Source organism: Carassius gibelio, chromosome A22 (genome assembly GCF_023724105.1).
Source record: "Carassius gibelio isolate Cgi1373 ecotype wild population from Czech Republic chromosome A22, carGib1.2-hapl.c, whole genome shotgun sequence".
NCBI classification, from domain to species: Eukaryota; Metazoa; Chordata; class Actinopteri; order Cypriniformes; family Cyprinidae; genus Carassius; species Carassius gibelio.
In genome coordinates, this window is record NC_068392.1 from 22527987 (window position 1) to 22549921 (window position 21935).

The following is a 21935-nucleotide window of genomic DNA, read 5'->3' on the forward strand; positions in this document are numbered from 1 at the left end:
AGAGACTGGTTCCCTAGAGTGGAAGGCTTCTCATTCAGCTCCAAACTATCAATGATGAATTTAAGGTCAGGATCCATCCTCTGCTGCTTTCTTAACTCCTCATTGGACAGGTAAGGAATAACCGGAAGGCCATGCCCATTCTCCTGTTCAAACTCTTCAGGTAGGACATCTGCATGCAGAGCTAAGGACTCAACAAGGGCAATGGAAGAATTGGACAATTTGCATTCATCCGGGAACTTTCCAATTTGATGTCTGTCGCAGATGGCTCTAATAGCTTCTGGCAGGATAATAGAACCCTCAGCTCCAAATTCATCTAAATGATGAAGGGTAAACTGTTTTATTCTCTCCCTCTCTTTCTGGGATGCAAGGTCATCCAAAAGCTCGCCATGTGGACGTCTAGAAAGCCCATCTGCATCACAATTCTGACTTCCAGCCCTGTACTGGAGCTTGAAATTGTAGGTGGACAGACTTGACAACCAGCGATAACTGGTAGCATCCAGCTTCGCAGATGTCAGAATGTAAGTCAAAGGGTTGCTATCTGTTACAACCACAAATTCTGCTCCATACAGGTAATCGCTGAACTTCGACGTAACTGCCCATTTAAGGGCTAGAAATTCTAGTTTGTGAGCTGGATATCTGGTCTCACTTCTCGTCAACTCTCTGCTAGCAAATGCGATCACCCGCATTTGTCCTTCTTGTTTCTGATACAAGGCTGCCCCAAGCCCAGTAGTACTGGCGTCAGTATGCAGGATGTAAGGAATCTTTGGATCTGCAAATCCCAAGACCGGTGCGGAGGTGAGTTTCTCAATGATCATGTCGAAGGCTTGTTGACAGGACTGATCCCATCTGTCCCCAAACTCTTTTTTTGGGTCAAAATACTGTTTGCTCTCATTCCCTCGTCTCAGACCCTTTTGAAGAGGTGGATATCCTACTGTAAGGTCATTGAGAGGTTTTATCATCTTAGAATAATTCTGAATGAACCTCCTATAGTATCCAGAAAACCCCAGGAAGGATCTTAATTCCTTGAGGTTCCTAGGTCTTGGCCAGGTTTTAAGGGCCTCAATTTTCACTGGATCGGTCTCCACTCCATTCTCAGATACAATATGACCAAGGTATCGAACAGACGTCTGGAAAAACTTGCACTTTTCAGGCGACAGTTTTAGTCCATACTCCTTCAGCCGTTTTAAAACATGCAATAGTCTTGACTCATGCTCTTCCAAGCTTTCAGAAAAAATTATCAGATCATCGATGAAGACCAACACCTCCTTCCTATTCAAATCACCCATACATCTCTCCATGAGCCTTTGAAACGTACTAGGGGCGTTGGTGATCCCCTGGGGCATCCTATTGAACTCCCAGAACCCCAGGGGACACACAAAGGCAGTCTTACACTTGTCAGCTTCCTCCATTTCGATCTGATAATATCCCGATTTTAAGTCAAGGACAGAGAACCATCTTGAACCGGTCAACGCTGAAAAGATTTCCTCCAGATTCGGCAGGGCATATGCATCTTTAATGGTTTGTGTATTTAGCTTTCTGAAATCAATACACAGACGTACAGAACCATCCTTCTTCTTTACAACCACTATGGGGGAAGCAAAGGGAGATTCTGACTCTCGGATTATTCCAGCAGCTAACAACTCCTGTAAATGTTTCCGCACTGCATCAATATCCTGAGGATGGATTGGTCGAGGCCTGTGTTTAAAAGGGGTTTCGTCATTAAGCTTTATACGGTGAGTTACTTTTTCTGTATGACCATAATCTAAGTCGTGCATAGCAAAGACTTCGGGCATGTTATTCAATTGATCTGTAATCCGTTTTTTCCACTCAGAGGTCAAGGGGGAATCTCCAAAGTCAAATTTGAGATTGGAACGAGCAGGTAGTTTTTCATTCACAGCACTGGAACTTGTTTGTCTACTCTGCATCACCTCTTGGACAGCCCGCATTTCAGCGATTATAGTTCTGGGATGGATGGTAATGTCGGTCTGGGTTTCATTCCTCAACACAACTGGTAACTGGTGTTGCCTCTTGCAGGGTAAGGTATGCAAACAGCTGGCAACCAGCAACCCTCCAGGTAAGGCGGGTGAAGTTGGTGATTCCAAGGCTACCCATTTATCAACAGGATGGCAGTCAACCAGAACATGTCCGTCAAGGACTACTGTACATCCCGCAGGTACTAACTCTGGAACATGTCCCTTGAATTTCACCCAGCCTACTACATCAGAACTTGCTTGTCGGTGTCTTGCTTCCAGAACCTTTTGGACTGCACGGTAACCATGGGAGTTAGATTGAGGCAAGGATACTGGTTGCTGGACATAGTTACAGTAAAGGGCATCTAATGAATTTGTGCCAATCAGAACTTGAGGCGCGTTCATCAAATCTGTAACTACCAGGGCTAGAGTAGGTACCTCTGTCTCTGTTCCAAGGAATTCTCTGGGGAATTTGAGAGTTAGTTCCACATATCCGAGATAAGGCACTGTTTGTCCATTTGCCCCTTCCACTTGCAGCAAGTTATCCAATGACTTAAGAGGACTATATGACAAATGTTCTTCATAGAATGACCAGGGAACTGTGGTTACCTGGGACCCTGTGTCCAGAAGGCAGGAAACCTTTTTCTCTCCAACAGTAATTTGGGCAGTGCACTTTACTCCTACTAATCCTCTGGGTAAGTTCCTTAATGGGAATGTGTCATATGCATTTCGGTTGGACGGGTGTCTAAATTCCTTAGGGCAATTCTTTCCCTGTCCAGTCTCTGTATGCCCCTCTACAGAGACCATCCTCAGTTTAAAGGTCTCATAGCTGCATCGTGGTGGGCATCCCACTGGGCTTGTCGCTCCCTCAGCTTGCGCCTTTTCTCTGCAACTTTAGCAGGATCAGGAGCATTACTACAGCTGCTGGCAAGATGCGCATCTTCCCCGCATCTGAAACAATACCCTGGACGAGGTCTACTATCAGGCAGTCTACCATCTCTAGACCACTCTGCTGTGCCTGGTTCAGGTCGTGTGTGTTGGGTGCTGCTTTTGGACTGAAGGAACTTCTCAGAATGGTGTCTGTACATCTCAGGAGCAGTTATTTGAACCTTCAAATCAGCGATCTGCCTCTTTAAATCAGAAATTTCAGTTGCTTGCTCATCACTCTTCATTCTTGAAGTGGCTGCAGTTTGCATGGCTGTAATCTGGGCTTGTAACTCGGTAACAACTTTTCTCAGTGTACTCACTTCATCTGGTTTCGTGTTTTTGGTCTTATCCTTCTGGCTTGAGTGTTTTTGCAGAGCAACAACTTGAGCTTGAAGTTCACAGACTTGCTTTGCAAGAGATGTATCAGCTTGGTCATCTTGTGTTTCACATGGGTGTGCAGATATCTGGTTGGTTGACAGTCTCAACTTTGAGGGGGCAGGACAGAGCTTGTTTAGCCCTAAATGTTTCCTCATCCTTTCTTCCTTCGAAGCATTCTTATCTTCTTCTGTGCGGATAAGAACTACTAATTCTGCAAATGAAGGAGGGTTAACTTTCCTCCTTTCCAGCTGAAGATCGGCAATGAGAGCATTGTTCCAACAGCCACGACAAAACTGCTTAAGAAGACTGCGGTCTCGCTCACCTTCAGATATGCCACCTCGTCGGATTGCTGTGCTCAAGAGAATCTGTAATCTGTGCAGGTAAGATGAAGGCTTCTCACCATGATTTTGGAGAGTGCTCATGAACCTGGCTAGCAACTCGTCTCCATCTTCTACAGAGCCATAAACAGATTCCAACAACTCTAGATATACTGCAGGTAAGCTGTTTGGTGATACATGTTTAACAATATCTGCTGCTGGGGGAAGCAGACTGTCTAGTATTTTCCTGGTCCGATGCAAGTCAGAAATAGAAGGATCTGTCAGTAGGAGGTCGACGTTTGCACGCCAAGTGTCAAAGTCTGGTTCGTTAACAGGTCTAGGAACCTTTCCAGAGAAGGACCTGAGGCGGAGTGAGGTATTATATGATGGAGCTGTGTCATTGGTTCGGACAATGTGCTCAAATACTACCTTTTGTACACTGGGAGGATCAATTATATTCATGGAAAGTTCTGGATGAGATGACACAGTGACTGCGGGATGACTAGTTCCATGGTTAGACTTTTCCTTGGCCAGGTTTTGTGAGTTTGTGTATTCAATTTCATGAGATGGTGAGTTTTGCGATGGAAGAGTAGCTACTTGTTCAGGGATCACATTCTGTGGTATGGCTGGGGACAACTGTCCATCTGGTGAGTAGACTGTGCAGCTATCATGTATTTGAAAATCTGCTGCATTTGAGTATTCAAGTCTTTCACCTGAAGACGGTGATGGCCCAACAAGAGAGGGGCCGAATTTAATTTTCAGTAATTCCGCCTGGAGTATTTCCTCAATTGATTTGCCACTTATACTAGCAATGTTTTGCAATTCTTCCAGATACCCCTTAGCAGCACTGTCACTAGCAACATGAGGGTAGACGCAACCTAAAGCACGCACAATAAAAGTGGTACCTGGGGTTGACATACTAACAACTGTTAGAGGCAACAGGGGCATCAATGTTTTCATTGCAGAGCTGCAGGTAAACTCTATGATAGCATGATGATGGAACTCAGAGTTCGGGTCATCAATGAGAAGATTTCGACTAATACTGCCATATCTCAAAAGCCATGACTCTAAGTCTGTGTCTGCCTCTGTTAGTGTCAAACCGCCAACAATAACTGCGTTTGAGATGTTTACATTCTCTTTCTCAATGATATCCATGATGTTAAAGTTCTGTTCAATATGTTATTTCTAGAAAACTCAGCTGCTCTAATCAGCCACTGCTGTTGCAATCGCTCTCCTGGCTGGCTCGCCACTTTTTGTAACACGTGCCACCCTAATATCTTTCAAGTTATTTTGTCAATGGACCAGTAAGTTCAGCAGTCTAGGTTCGTCCGAGGAGAGAGATGTGCGACAGCAGTGAACCACTCAGACACGGGGGTTGAGGTACGAATAAGAAAGATTATATTTTAACAGTGAATTAAAAAAAAAAAAAAAAAAAAAAAAAAACAGTTTTGTTTCCTCACTCAGTATACAATAACCTCAGTTAGTTGCATTCAATAATAAGGATTTGTACCACGTTCTTTTTTTTCCCTTACAGACTTATAGCAATATAACTCATGAAAGTAAATTGACGTTTCCCTTCTGTTTTTCTACCTCGTTGATATCTAATTCAACAGGTTAAATTTTAAAGCAGTTTATCATTAATTTATAATCAACCTTTTCTTTTTTTTTAACTGTTCTGTTCCTAAATTTAAATCTTAGTTTAATTGTTCAGCGATTATTTACCCATAAACCTCAAGAAAGTTTCTGAAAGATATTAAAACACCCAATAAACAAAATTTCATTCAGTCTGAACACCTCAAAATTTAACAAGAGTCCACTGCTTGCAACAAACAAATCAGAATCCATCTTTGAGAAGGAAAAAAACAAAAAAACAGGCGGTTCATAAATTTAGTCCAAGAATCCAGGAAGTAATGAAATCCAATGTCTCTAAAGTCTAAAATTCCACTCCTACCATTTGAAGATGAACAAGTTCAACTTCGGTGCTCTTTCAAAACAGGAATGTTCTCAACCTTCAGCCAATGGGTGGCTCGCCAGTCCAAACTCCACCGTTACACGCACAGGAGAGAGTTGAGACAGTTCACGATCCAGGAAAAGGTTCACACTTCACTTGATCCGTATCCAGAACAGGCCACATGCAGTAGATGAGCATCAACAGAACATCACATGGAACAGCAAGGAGAGAGAAAAAAAAAAAAACCTGGCCTTGAATAGACAAGGCAAAAAAAATAAAAATAAAAAAATAAAGAAATAATCAATCATCACTTTACAATGTATATACTGATTCAACACAAATTTCAAATAAACAATATACATTCATATACTTCTGTGTATGAAATTTCTTTGTACAAGTTTTTTCTTTTCCTTCTGTGGTATTTCTTTTTAACAATAAGCATTGCACTTTAATTTTATGCAGTTACTTGTATAATTTCTTTGTTTGACACACTAAGCATATTAACTATTGCTATTTCACAGGAATTACCATTACTGTTGTCTCTATTTCACTCTTAGGTCTGTTTCCATCATTTACACTACACCAAATAAATGGTTAATTTATGAAACACATTTTTAACAAAACCTTAACCCATATTGTAAAGGAAATAAATGAAACCACATCAACTCACCAAGGAAACTCATTCAAATGTATATGAAAAATCCAGAAAACTCCCAATGATCCACGTTAGAAGATATCACCATCAGACACACCCTGCTTTTCTCTCAGTCCTTCATTAGAAATATGTATGTAAGATAATTTACATCAGCATATGTATAACGATATAGGGATGTATTAAATTGATCTTACGTCATTTATTTTCAATTCTGAAGCACTAAATCTCTTGGATCAGCGACAGCCATCTGCTCTCCTCTCAAGTTCACGAAAAAAAAAAAAAAAGAAAAAAGAAGGATCTGGAACGCGCACTGCGTTGTAATTTGCCGCGATAGCAGAAAACGTAATGACGTCATTCAAAATGAAATTTCATTGGATGAGTTTATAATCCTTAATATAAATATATATTTTTTTTATTTATAAAGATTTATGATTATAAATATTTTATTCAGGTCACAGATACATATTTAATCTCATATTTGCTTCATTATTCTCTCTGCTACTAACCACTAGTAACCTGGGTTACAAACAGTTTGTGTCTGTTATGGAATAACTCGCGCTCAGAAACTGCATTTTAGTAGTAAAAAAACAGCATGGTTTTGTAGCGTACAATGTCACAAACAGAATGAGACCATCCACACAAAAAAAAAAAAAAAAAACTGACAGATAGGTGGAAAGATAGTTTATAGACATAGTCTCAGTATAATATTTGCAGGAATCTCATTTTTCATGATATCTTCTTCAGATTTGAAATAGAAACTCTTGAGACATTGAGAGATTGCTCCAGGACTGATTTCATGTATTTTTATAAAAAAAAAACACACACAAAAAAACACATCAGTACGGTGAAAAAAAAAATTCAAGGCACTTCAGGGTCTTTGACTTTTAAGAGCATTATCAAATCTGGTTGATAATAAGTAAAGCCCAAAGGGTCTTCTTACCAAAGACACCACAATTGTGTGTGTAACACACTGAAGTAAGGAATTGTTACAATTTTAAGTGCTGGTTAACAGGTTAAACCAGGTACTGGTAGCTTTGGCACTGTGTGCAGGTGCCAAGTCCTGTTGGAAAATGAAAAAAAAAAAAGAAAGTTGGTCCATAAAGTTGGTCAGCAGCAGGAAGCCTGAAGTGCTCTTAAACTTCATGGTATACTGCTGTGTTGACCTTGGACCTCAGAAAACACAGTGGACCAACACCAGCAGATGACATGGCACCCCAAACCATCACTGACTGTGGAAACTTTGCACTGGACCTCAAGCAATGTGGATTGTGTGCCTCTCCTCTCTTCCTCCAGACTCTGGGACCCTGATTTCCAAAGGAAATGCTAAATTGACTTTCATCAGAGAACATAACTATCTTCACACAAGGAATGCGAAGCTGAAACCCATGTCTTGCATACGTCTGTGTGTAGTGGTTCTTGAAGCACTGACTCCAGCTGCAGTCCACTCTTTGTGAATCTCCCCCACATTTTTGAATTGGTTTTGTTTCACAATCCTCTTCAGGATGCGGTAATCCCTATTGCTTGTACACTTTTTTTCTACCATATCTTTTCCTTCCCTTTGCCTCTCTATTAATGTGTTTGGCCTCTTTTGCAATGACCTTTTGTGTCTTGTCTTGCCCTCCTTGTGCAAGGTGTCAATGCTCGTCTTTTGGACAACTGTCAGGTCAGCAGTCTTCCCCATGATTGTGTAGCCTACAGAACTAGACTGAGAGACCATTTAAAGTCTTTGCAGGTGTTTTGAGTTAATTATCTGATTAGAGTGTGGCTCCAGGTGTCTTCAATATTGAACCTTTTCACAATATTCTAATTTTCTGAGGTACTGAATTTGGGATTTTCCTTAGTTGTCAGTTGTATTCATCAAAATCAAAAGAAACATTTGAAATGTATCAGTCTGTGTGTAATGAATAAATATAATATACAAGTTTCACTTTTTGAATGGAATTAGTAAAATAAATAAACTTTTTGATGATATTCGAATTATATGACCAGCACCTGTAGTGTGAGGCCAGGTGCTGCTGATTGTTCTAGGATCATCGCTTATTCATTAATGTAGATATTGAAGAGGGTCGTGATATTTGTATTCATTAAAGTTCATCAATCGTGACAGCTCATGTTTTTGCTTTAGTTTATTTCACATCATTGCACACAGAATCGCTCTGAGAGCTCCAGTGATGACACTGACTTAATCCGTACATGTCTTTACATTTGAGAATTGCATTGATGCTTTCAGTGAATAAATGATGATCTGATTTCATGTGCTGTAATGATCACTCCTGAACTTTGACCTCTGATGAAACAAACTGCACCATGATGGCTTTGTGGAAGTTTCTTTAATGTATCACAGTAAAAACAACCAAGAAACATTCAGAGTTTAATTGTACAGCAAGACAATTCAATATTCAGGACGAGATGGTAACAGACAGTGAGTTACAGTGTAACATTATCATGCAGAATTCAAAACTGAAGAAATGACTTCGATCCACAACATTAATGCAGTAAAACCAAAAGTCTAAACGGCATCTAGTTTTAATGTGAGTGATAAATTAAAAAAGGCATTACAAACTACAGCAGAACAAATTTGATTTCTGTGAAATTCTGTCGACTTTTATTCGCCTCGGTTTAGATTGAAGAATTGAGAAGGAATTTTGAAGAGATTGACACATACACACACACAAGAGTGAATCCCTTGACCTTTGACCGAAGTCATCCAACCATCAGCAGAAGAGTGGAGGCTCAGTGGATGGGTGGAGAATAGTAAGATGGCTTGAGGTTACCATAGAGCAAACAGCTGCAGACGAGTGCCACCAGCTGTTGAGCAGAGACACACAGAGAGAGAGAAGTTATATTATGAGCCGGGTGTCGAGAGGCAGGCAAGGAGCGACACAAACACACACACAGTATATAGTATACAGTATATATATATGATGTATATAGTGGTTCAGGGGTTCTTTATACTGTACAAACTGTATATTATATTGCCTTTCACCAACCTTACACCTAAACCTAACCCGTCATTGCTAGGAAAGTTTTGGTTTAAATTGTGTGTCTTACCCTGGTAAATACGTGCTGAAAGTGGCGCTTGGTTTCGGGGGACTGCCCAGTTTCGGTCTGCTAAATAGTGACTTCAATCACAGGTAATCAGGCAAATACAAAAGCGGTAGGTTAACACCTCTGTTTTTTCTGAATTTAGCAGTAAGAAATTACTCGTCATCCAATTTTTTATATCGACTATGCATTCCATTAGTTTTTCAAATTGGTGTGTTTCACCGGGCCGCGAGGAAATATAGGGCTGAGTATCATCAGCATAACAGTGAAAGCTAACACCATGTTTCCTGATGATATCTCCCAAGGGTAACATATAAAGCGTGAAGAGTAGCGGCCCTAGTACTGAGCCTTGAGGTACTCCATACTGCACTTGTGATCGATATGATACATCTTCATTCACTGCTACGAACTGATGGCGGTCATATAAGTACGATTTAAACCATGCTAATGCACTTCCACTGATGCCAACAAAGTGTTCAAGTCTATGCAAAAGAATGCTGTGGTCAATTGTGTCAAACGCAGCAGTAAGATCCAATAAAACTAATAGAGAGATACACCCACGATCAGATGATAAGAGCAGATTTTTTGTAACTCTAACGAGAGCAGTCTCAGTACTATGATACGGCTAAATGAACTTGCAAGCACGATGTCAGACACTGTAATATGCTCTGGTCCCCTCCCTGCTTACCGTGGTGACGAGATGCATAGCAGATTGTCATCACTCAATGGCTGGATGTCTAAGTGGTGCCCACAGAATAACATAGGTTTCATAGACAATTGGACGAGCTTTTGGGGCAGACCTGACCTGTTTAAAAGAGATGGTCTTCATCCCTCCTGGGGTGGTGCCGCTCTTCTGTCTAGAAATATGGCACATAGTCTTAGTGTTTATACTTGACTAACTGGGGCCCAGGTCAGGAAGCAGACAGACTGGCTAAACCGACCGTCTGCTAGCTGCCTCCCGTCACAGAGGTCAGTTAATTCTCAGCACATAGAGATTCTTTCACCTAGATATCACACTATAGAGACTGTGTCTGTTCCCCGAACTAGAAAATACAAAAAACGTCCAAACCAAGTTAAGGTTAACAATTTAATTGAGGTTCAACAAATAAAAAACAAATGCAATATGGATAAACAAATGATAAAGATTGGCTTATTGAATATCAGATCCATTTCTACGAAAACACTTTTTGTAAATAATATGATAACTGATCATAATATAGATGTGCTCTGTTTGACAGAAACTTGTCTAAAACCTGATGATTACATTATTTTAAATGAGTCCACCCCCCAAGATTATTGTTATAAACACGAGCCGCGTCTAAAAGGCAAAGGGGGAGGAGTTGCTTCAATTTATAACAACGTTTACAGGATTTCTCAGAGGGCAGGCTTCAAGTATAACTCGTTTGAAGTAATCAATCAATCAATCAATCACCTTTATTTATATAGTGCTTTAAACAAAATACATTGCGCCAAAGCACTGAACAACATTCATTTGGAAAACAGTGTCTCAATAATGCAAAATGATAGTTAAAGGCAGTTCATCATTGAATTCAGTTATGTCATCTCTGTTCAGTTGAAATAGTGTCTGTTTTAATTTGCAATCAAGTCAACGATATCGCTGTAGATGAAGTGACCCCAACTAAGCAAGCCAGAGGCGACAACGGCAAGGAACCGAAACTCCATCGGTGACAGAATGGAGAAAAAAACCTTGGGAGAAACCAGGCTCAGTTGGGGGGCCAGTTCTCCTCTGACCAGACGAAACCAGTAGTTCAATTCCAGGCTGCAGCAAAGTCAGATTGTGCAGAAGAATCATCTGTTTCCTGTGGTCTTGTCCTGGTGCTCCTCTGAGACAAGGTCTTTACAGGGGATCTGTATCTGGGGCTCTAGTTGTCCTGGTCTCCGCTGTCTTTCAGGGATGTAGAGGTCCTTTCTAGGTGCTGATCCACCATCTGGTCTGGATACGTACTGGATCCGGGTGACTGCAGTGACCCTCTGATCTGGACACAGACTGGATCTGGTGGCCACAGTGACCTCGGAACAAGAGAGAAACAGACAAATATTAGCGTAGATGCCATTCTTCTAATGATGTAGAAAGTACGGTGTTATGTGAAGTGTTCCGGTTCCAGTTTACCTAATTAATGCAGCCTAAAAATCCTTTAACGGATTTGGATATTAAAAGCATATTAGTATGTTATGTGTATGCCAGGTTAAAGAGATGGGTCTTTAATCTAGATTTAAACTGCAAGAGTGTGTCTGCCTCCCGAACAATGTTAGGTAGGTTATTCCAGAGTTTAGGCGCCAAATAGGAAAAGGATCTGCCGCCCGCAGTTGATTTTGATATTCTAGGTATTATCAAATTGCCTGAGTTTTGAGAACGTAGCGGACGTAGAGGAGTATAATGTAAAAGGAGCTCATTCAAATACTGAGGTGCTAAACCATTCAGGGCTTTATAAGTAATAAGCAATATTTTAAAATCTATACGATGTTTGATAGGGAGCCAGTGCAGTGTGGACAGGACCGGGCTAATATGGTCATACTTCCTGGTTCTAGTAAGAACTCTTGCTGCTGCATTTTGGACTAGCTGTAGTTTGTTTACCAAGCGTGCAGAACAACCACCCAATAAAGCATTACAGTAGTCTAACCTTGAAGTCATAAATGCATGGATTAACATTTCTGCATTTGACATTGAGAGCATAGGCCGTAATTTAGATATATTTTTGAGATGGAAAAATGCAGTTTTACAAATGCTAGAAACGTGGCTTTCTAAGGAAAGATTGCGATCAAGTAGCACACCTAGGTTCCTAACTGATGACGAAGAATTGACAGAGCAACCATCAAGTCTTAGACAGTGTTCTAGGTTATTACAAGTAGAGTTTTTAGGCCCTATGATTAACACCTCTGTTTTTTCTGAATTTAGCAGTAAGAAATTACTCGTCATCCAATTTTTTATATCGACTATGCATTCCATTAGTTTTTCAAATTGGTGTGTTTCACCGGGCTGCGAGGAAATATAGAGCTGCGTATCATCAGCATAACAGTGAAAGCTAACACCATGTTTCCTGATGATATCTCCCAAGGGTAACATATAAAGCGTGAAGAGTAGCGGCCCTAGAACTGAGCCTTGAGGTACTCCATACTGCACTTGTGATCGATATGATACATCTTCATTCACTGCTACGAACTGATGGCGGTCATATAAGTACGATTTAAACCATGCTAATGCACTTCCACTGATGCCAACAAAGTGTTCAAGTCTATGCAAAAGAATGTTGTGGTCAATTGTGTCAAACGCAGCACTAAGATCCAATAAAACTAATAGAGAGATACACCCACGATCAGATGATAAGAGAAGATCATTTGTAACTCTAAGGAGAGCAGTTTCAGTACTATGATACGGTCTAAATCCTGACTGGAAATCCTCACATATACCATTTTTCTCTAAGAAGGAATATAATTGTGAGGATACCACCTTTTCTAGTATCTTGGACAGAAAAGGGAGATTCGAGATTGGTCTATAATTAACTAGTTCTCTGGGGTCAAGTTGTGGCTTTTTTATGAGAGGCTTAATAACAGCCAGTTTGAAGGTTTTGGGGACATGTCCTAATAACAATGAGGAATTAATAATAGTCAGAAGAGGACCTATGACTTTTGGAAGCACCTCTTTTAAGAGCTTAGATGGTATAGGGTCTAACATACATGTTGTAAGTTTAGATGATTTAACAAGTTTATACAATTCTTCCTCTCCTATAGTAGAGAATGAGTGGAACTGTTCCTCAGGGGGTCTATAGTGCACTGTCTGATGCGAAACTGTAGCTGACGGCTGAATGGTTGCAATTTTATCTCTAATAGTATCGATTTTAGAAGTAAAGTAGTTCATAAAGTCATTACTGCTGTGGTGTTGGGAAATGTCAACACTTGTTGAGGCTTTATTTTTCGTTAATTTAGCCACTGTATTGAATAAATACCTGGGGTTATGTTTGTTTTCTTCTAAAAGAGAAGAAAAGTAATCAGATCTAGCAGTTTTTAATGCTTTTCGGTAGGATATGCTACTTTCCCGCCAAGCAATACGAAATACCTCTAGTTTTGTTTTCCTCCAGCTGCGCTCCATTTTTCGGGCTGCTCTCTTTAGGGTGCGAGTATGCTCATTATACCATGGTGTCAAACTGTTTTCCTTAACCTTTCTTAACCGTAAAGGAGCAACTGTATTTAAAGTGCTAGAAAAGAGAGAGTCCATAGTTTCTGTTACATCATCAAGTTGTTCTGAGGTTTTGGATATGCTAAGGAATTCGGATACATCAGGAAGATAACTTAAAGAGCTGTCTTTTGTGGTAGAAGTGATGGTTCTTCGATACTTGTAACAAGAAGTAGAATTTACAATTTTGGCTATATGAAGTTTACACAGAACTAAATAATGATCTGAGATATCATCACTTGGCTGAATAATTTCAACACTATCAACATCAATTCCATGTGACAGTATTAAATCTAGAGTATGATTTCGACAATGAGTAGGTCCTGAAACGTGTTGTCTAACACCAATAGAGTTCAGAATGTCTATAAATGCTGATCCCAATACATCTTTTTCATTATCGACATGGATATTAAAATCACCAACTATTAAGACTTTATCTGCAGCCAGAACTAACTCGGATGTAAAATCACCAAACTCTTTAATAAAGTCTGTATTGTGCCCTGGTGGCCTGTATACAGTAGCCAGTACAAACATAACAGGGGATTTATCATTAACATTGGTTTCTCTGGATAATGTTATATGAAGCACCATTACTTCAAACGAGTTATACTTGAAGCCTGCCCTCTGAGAAATCCTGAAAACGTTATTATAAATTGAAGCAACACCTCCCCCTTTGCCTTTTAGACGCGGCTCGTGTTTATAACAATAATCTTGGGGGGTGGACTCATTTAAAATAATGTAATCATCAGGTTTTAGCCAGGTTTCTGTCAAGCAGAGCACATCTATATTATGATCAGTTATCATATTATTTACAAAAAGTGTTTTCGTAGAAATGGATCTGATATTCAATAAGCCAATCTTTATCATTTGTTTATCCATATTGCATTTGTTTTTTATTTGTTGAACCTCAATTAAATTGTTAACCTTAACTTGGTTTGGACGTTTTTTGTATTTTCTAGTTCGTGGAACAGACACAGTCTCTATAGTGTGATATCTAGGTGAAAGAGTCTCTATGTGCTGAGAATTAACTGACCTCTGTGACGGGAGGCAGCTAGCAGACGGTCGGTTTAGCCAGTCTGTCTGCTTCCTGACCTGGGCCCCAGTTAGTCAAGTATAAACACTAAGACTATTTGCCATATTTCTAGACAGAAGAGTGGCGCCGCCCCAGGAGGGATGAAGACCATCTCTTTTAAACAGGTCAGGTCTGCCCCAAAAGCTCGTCCAATTGTCTATATAACCTATGTTATTCTGTGGGCACCACTTAGACATCCAGCCATTGAGTGATGACAATCTGCTATGCATCTCATCACCACGGTAAGCAGGGAGGGGACCAGAGCATATTACAGTGTCTGACATCGTGCTTGCAAGTTCACACACCTCTTTAAAGTTATTTTTAGTGATCTCCGACTGGCGAAGTCGAACATCATTAGCGCCGGCATGAATAACAATCTTACTGTATTTACGTTTAGCATTAGCCAGCACTTTTAAATTTGCCAAGATGTCAGGCGCTCTGGCTCCCGGTAAACATTTGACTATGGTGGCTGGTGTCTCTATATTCACGTTCCGTACAATAGAATCGCCAATAACTAGAGCACTTTCATCAGGTTTCTCAGTGGGTGCATCACTGAGTGGGGAGAACCTGTTTAATGTTTTGATCGGAACAGAAGAGCGGTGTTTTGACCCACGACTACGCTGCCTCACCGTCACCCATTTGCCCTGCTGCAGGGGCTCTGCTGGAACCGGACAATGTACAGGAATCCCTGAGCTAGACGCATCCAAAGCCATATCTAGAGCCCTAACATTCTTACTGTCCTCAATTAAAGTTTGGATGCGTGTCTCTAATTCTGAAATCTTCTCTGTCAGCCTAACTGTTTCCCTGCATTTATCACATGTGAATCCCTCATCAGCGACAGAGATAGATAAACTGTACATGTGGCAAGAGGTGCAAATAACAATTGTAGGAGAAGCCATTACTCACCGTGCTTGATGAAATATTCTTACTGCGGTTGTTTGATGAACTTGTGGAAAACTGCAGCGTGAGAGAGGAGAGGAGAGGAGAAAAGAAAACGCTAATGACAAGCTAACGAGTGCTAACGCTTTGCAGGTGTGCTGCAGTCACGGAAGAGTGAACGATCAAAGTTAATCTGATAAGATTGATCGGTAATATCAGAAATATGGTGTGAATTAAGTTATATTTTACAATTAAAAAAACAAACAAACAGACAGTGATAGTAAGAAAGATTATAGAGAAAAAATATAAAATAAAAACAGCTACATGGAGCTATGATTAGCTACAGAAGGCCAACAGGAAGTAGAGAAAACACTGTCCAACAGCGACACCAACAGGCACCAGCCTGTCTTGATGCTTCTGTGATCTCAATGGTGCTTCATATAACATTATCCAGAGAAACCAATGTTAATGATAAATCCCCTGTTATGTTTGTACTGGCTACTGTATACAGGCCACCAGGGCACCATACAGACTTTATTAAAGAGTTTGGTGATTCTACATCCGAGTTAGTTCTGGCTGCAGATAAAGTCTTAATAGTTGGTGATTTTAATATCCATGTCGATAATGAAAAAGATGCATTGGGATCAGCATTTATAGACATTCTGAACTCTATTGGTGTTAGACAACATGTTTCAGGACCTACTCATTGTCGAAATCATACTCTAGATTTAATACTGTCACATGGAATTGATGTTGATAGTGTTGAAATTATTCAGCCAAGTGATGATATCTCAGATCATTATTTAGTTCTGTGTAAACTTCATATAGCCAAAATTGTAAATTCTACTTCTTGTTACAAGTATCGAAGAACCATCACTTCTACCACAAAAGACTGCTTTTTAAGTTATCTTCCTGATGTATCTGAATTCCTTAGCATATCCAAAACCTCAGAACAACTTGATGATGTAACAGAAACTATGGACTCTCTCTTTTCTAGCACTTTGAATACAGTTGCTCCTTTACGCTTAAGGAAGGTTAAGGAAAACAGTTTGACACCATGGTATAATGAGCATACTCGCACCCTAAAGAGAGCAGCCCGAAAAATGGAGCGCAGCTGGAGGAAAACAAAACTAGAGGTATTTCGTATTGCTTGGCGGGAAAGTAGCATATCCTATAGAAAAGCATTAAAAACTGCTAGATCTGATTACTTTTCTTCTCTTTTAGAAGAAAACAAACATAACCCCAGGTATTTATTCAATACAGTGGCTAAATTAACGAAAAATAAAGCCTCAACAAGTGCTGACATTTCCCAACACCACAACAGTAATGACTTTATGAACTACTTTACTTCTAAAATCGATACTATTAGAGATAAAATTGCAACCATTCAGCCGTCAGCTACAGTATCACATCAGACAGTGCACTATAGACCCCCTGAGGAACAGTTCCACTCATTCTCTACTATAGGAGAGGAAGAATTGTATAAACTTGTTAAATCATCTAAACCAACAACATGTATGTTAGACCCTATACCATCTAAGCTCCTAAAAGAGGTGCTTCCAGAAGTCATAGGTCCTCTTCTGACTATTATTAATTCCTCATTGTCATTAGGATATGTCCCCAAAACCTTCAAACTGGCTGTTATTAAGCCTCTCATAAAAAAGCCACAACTTGACCCCAGAGAACTTGTTAATTATAGACCAATCTCGAATCTCCCTTTCCTGTCCAAGATACTAGAAAAGGTGGTATCCTCACAATTATATTCCTATATTCCGAGTCGAGTCTCAGTGTTCGAGTCCGAGTCCAAGTCAGAGTCACCAAAGAAGAGTCCGAGTCGAGTCCAAGTCGAGTCACCATTACCAGAGATCGAGTCCGAGTCGAGTCTCGAGTCCCGTATTGGAAAATTTTTTACTTTTTTGAGGAAACATTAGCAACCAACTGAGTTGGTAGGCACTGAAGTCCATTATATAAAGAAAACATCCTGAAATGTTTTCCTTAAACATAATTTAAAAAAAAAACACCATGGATATCCTGGATGACATTGGGAGGAGTAAATGATTAGGACATTTTAATTTTTGTGTGAACTAATCCTTTAACACTGTATTACAGAAATACACTCAGCGTGCATTGTACTTAAAACATAAAAATCAATACGATATGCAGAGAGAGAGAGAGAAAGAGAGAAAGAGAGAGAGAGTGTGTGTGTGTGTGTGTGTGTGTGAGAGAGAGAGAGATAGTGTGTGTATGTGAGAGATAGAGAGAGAGAGCGTTTGTGTGTGAGTGACCGAGTGATTTAGCGTGAGTGCGTTTGTATATGTGTGTGTGTGACGGGTCAGAAAGCAACATGTAACGATAAGGGCCATTCAAATATCACGTCTTCTGCGCGCTCAAGTTCGTTATTTCCAATGTAGACGCGCGCTATGTGCTCATAATGGAAGCGTATGCGCATAATGGAAGCATCCATGCGCGTCCTCACATATCAACTTTTCAAAATGCTGCAAGCGCACTGCAGGTCATGTGACAAGAACTAACCAATCAGCTTCATCCTTTCCCGCATGTGCCCGAGCGCTTTGGAACAAAAGTAAAGTGAAAGTAAAGTGAGTGACGTCAGTGAGTGTGTTATCAAGCAAAGAGAGCGAGGGATAGCAGGGTCTGTGAGGGAAAATAATAGATCCCGGCACAAAACATTTTTTATAGAACTTTTAGTCAAAAACAACGTGATGAATGCTCAAATCCTCGAGTCCGAGTCCAAGTACGAGTCATCAGTCCGCGAGTCCAAGTCGAGTCACGAGTCCAGAGAATGGAGTCTCGAGTCGGACTCGAGTGCTCCATCACTGCTTTAGGGTGCGAGTATGCTCATTATACCATGGTGTCAAACTGTTTTCCTTAACCTTCCTTAAGCGTAAAGGAGCAACTGTATTTAAAGTGCTAGAAAAGAGAGAATCCATAGTTTCTGTTACAACATCAAGTTGTTCTGAGGTTTTGAATATGCTAAGGAATTTGGATACATCAGGAAGATAACTTAAAAAGCAGTCTTTTGTGGTAGAAGTGATGGTTCTTCGATACTTGTAACAAGAAGTAGAATTTACAATTTTGGCTATATGAAGTTTGCACAAAACGAAATAATGATCTGAGATATCATCACTTGGCTGAATAATTTCAACACTATCAACATCAATTCCATGCGACAGTATTAAATCTAGAGTATGATTTCGACAATGAGTAGGTCCTGAAACATGTTGTCTAACACCAATAGAGTTCAGAATGTCTATAAATGCTGATCCCAATGCATCTTTTTCATTATCAACATGGATATTAAAATCACAAACTATTAAAACTTTATCTTCAGCCAGAACTAACTCAGATGTAAAATCACCAAACTCTTTAATAAAGTCTGTATGGTGCCCTGGTGGCCTGTATACAGTAGCCAGTACAAACATAACAGGGGATTTATCATTAACATTGGTTTCTCTGGATAATGTTATATGAAGCTCCATTACTTCAAATGAGTTATACTTGAAGCCTGCCCTCTGAGAAATCCTGAAAACGTTGTTATAAATTGAAGCAACTCCTCCCCCTTTGCCTTTTAGACGCGGCTCATGTTTATAACAGTAATCTTGGGGGATGGACTCATTTAAAATAATGTAATCATCAGGTTTTAGCCAAGTTTCTGTCAAACAGAGCACATCTATATTATGATCAGTTATCATATTATTTACAAAAAGTGTTTTCGTAGAAATGGATCTGATATTCAATAAGCCAAGCTTTATCATTTGTTTATCCATACTGCATTTGTTTTTTTTATTTTTTTAAATCATCCTACTACTTGTCCACTTGAGCCGATCCCCACTCATCTCCTTCAAGCGACCTCTTGTTCAGTCGTACCTTCCCTAACTCACATTATCAACTCCTCTCTTCACTCTGGAACATTTCCCTCAGCATTCACTGCTTAAGAAACCATCTCTAAATCCAGCGCTTCTTGAAAACTACAGACCGGTATCCCTTCTTCCATCCATTGCAAAAACACTTGAGCAAGCTGTGTTCAACCAGCTTTCTATGTTCCTTGTACAGAACAACCTCCTGGACAGCAACCAATCTGGCTTCAAAAGTGGCCACTCAATTGAGACTGCCCTGTTCTCGGTTACTGAAGCCCTGAGACTGGTAAGAGCAACTTCAAAATCCTCAGTACTCATCTTACTGGACCTTTCTGCTGCTTTTGACACCATTAATCACCAGATTCTCCTGTCCACACACAGAAAGATGGGCATCTCTGGAACCGCACTCCTGTGGTTGAAGTCCTACCTCTCCGATAGATCCTTTAGTGTGTCTTGGAGGGGTGATGATTCTAAGTCAACTTGCTACTGGGGTTCCACAAGGCTCAGTACTTGGACCACTTTTCTTCTCCATCTCCTGGTGATTCAAGCTAACCCATTGCTTCATCACAACTTCTCTATACAGCTGGGTTCATCAACCATTATTCCTTACAGGACTGCCAGAAACCTAGGAGCTGTGAAGGATCATCAGTTAACCCTCTGGAGTTGATTAACACGGATACGCGTTTTGAGTCATTTTCTCCTGAAAACCCCGAAAAGAACTTAAATTACACTCTTAGTTTTAATCGTACAGATAAGAGCAATACATCAATCGAATCTGTAAAGGGTCTACTTTTTTTGGATACAGATATAATAACAACAAAACTGTGTGCACTTATAAAATAAAGATAACAAACAAGGTGCGCTGTCTGCAGCCTTTGTAGTGCTGATGTTCATTTACAAACACATCATTAAAATGAACTGTAACTCCGTGAATACTCAACAAAAAGACATTAGAGAGATATCTATAGAAAGCTTGACATGTCTGTTTTTAAACTAAACAAGTGCCGCCGAAGACAGATATTCTGTGATAAAGTAATCCATATGAAAACAACGCGATGTCTGTTTTTCATGTCTCCCTTCATTATTTCTAATGTGACCACACCCCCGCACCGAACGCGCTATTCAGATTCAAACTGAAGCGCGCGGCTTGAATACGCCCATAACAGAAGAAAAAGCAGCGAGACTGTTCTTCACGTTCTTTTATTTTACTGTTTGCTTCGTGATGAGAGGAATAAGACATACATCACCCCAAAAAGATGTGATGTGGTTGAGGATTTGAGAAATGGATTTCCTCAGAAAAAAAGAATGAAGCACTTTATTCAGCAGAGATCATAAACATGAGTAAGTCTCTTTTCATTTATTTATATACTTGTACTAGTTTTCACATAACGTGTAAACATTTTACTAGTTAGACTTTTTCCAAACTATAATTCCTGACTAAATGTATAATCAAGTGAAACATTATGAAGTTTCAATAACAATATAAAATACTATACCATTCAAAAGCTTGATGTAAATAATATAAATGTGACAAATAGAGATAACTCTAACAAATGTAAAAACAATGCTTTTCTTTCAATTTATTCCCCCTAAAAATATTCTCAGCTCTTTTCAACATTAATAATAATGATAATAATAATAACAATAATTTTATTTTTTTTTTGTAGAAAATTTCTGAAGGATTGTGTGACTGGAGTAATGATGCCAAACAATTTGTTTGAAAGTCAGCTTTGATTGCTCCTAATAAACTGTTTAACTGCTCCCCCAAGTGGATATTAAATTATGTTGTGGGATAACTTATATTCTTAATAAACTTCAAACATAAAATTATATAGATTTATTTTGTTCTCACATTCTTTCTTGTAACTCCTCCCTCTCAGTGACAGCTGAATGAGAGGCTCATTATGCAGCTCATTATGCAGCTCATTATGCAGCACATTATGCAGCACATTATGCAGCTCGTTATGCAGGCCTTTGTCTTCTCAGGTGTAAATCACAATGATATTCATGATAGTTGCATATGACTTTTACCAACAAAAAGTGCCTTAGAAAATTTAAATCAATATATTGTTTTCTGTGAGTGAGTAAACAAGATGATTTTCACATAATTTAGAAAGAAAAATTCTAGGATACAAGCTCCATTTCTCAAAAATCATGGGAACCATTGTTCTTTGTGTTTTATGGCCTTTTCAATGGTTTTAACATTTTTAGTTTTTCACTAACCATGCATAATATTTTTTTTCTCAAAAACACAATCATGTACATGCATGCATTTCACATATTATTATAGCCCAGTTTGTGCTGATTACAGTGAGATTAGACTTTAGTTTTTAGATATTTATAAGAAACTGAAAAAAGCACAAATGTCAGGGCATGACAAAACTTCAGGCCCCAAAAATACCTTTAGACTCCAGAGGGTTAAGCTTCACTGACCACATTGCTACAACGACCCGGTCCTGCAGGTTTGCCTTATACAACATTAGGAAGATTAGACCCTTCCTGTCAGAGCAAGCAACCCAACTTCTTGTCCAAGCTCTTGTTCTCTCCAGACTGGACTATTGTAATGCTCTCCTGGCTCTTCCTGCATGTACTGTCAAGCCTCTGCAATTGATCCAGAATGCAGCAGCGAGGGTTGTCTTCAATGAGCCAAAAAAAGCTCATGTTACACCTCTCA

General features: G+C 39.7%; 1 protein-coding gene across 1 annotated transcript in view; it reads right to left on the reverse strand.

The window, feature by feature from the left end:
- Window positions 1-8529: 8529 nt before the first annotated feature.
- The window catches only part of LOC127942767 (CD9 antigen-like), a 43015-nt gene continuing 29609 nt past the window's right edge, over window positions 8530-21935 (reverse strand). The window contains exon 9 of the mRNA XM_052538721.1: window positions 8530-9006. Coding sequence (XP_052394681.1) covers window positions 8932-9006 — 75 coding nt within the window. The 3' untranslated portion in view covers window positions 8530-8931. The remainder of the gene's footprint in view (window positions 9007-21935) is intronic.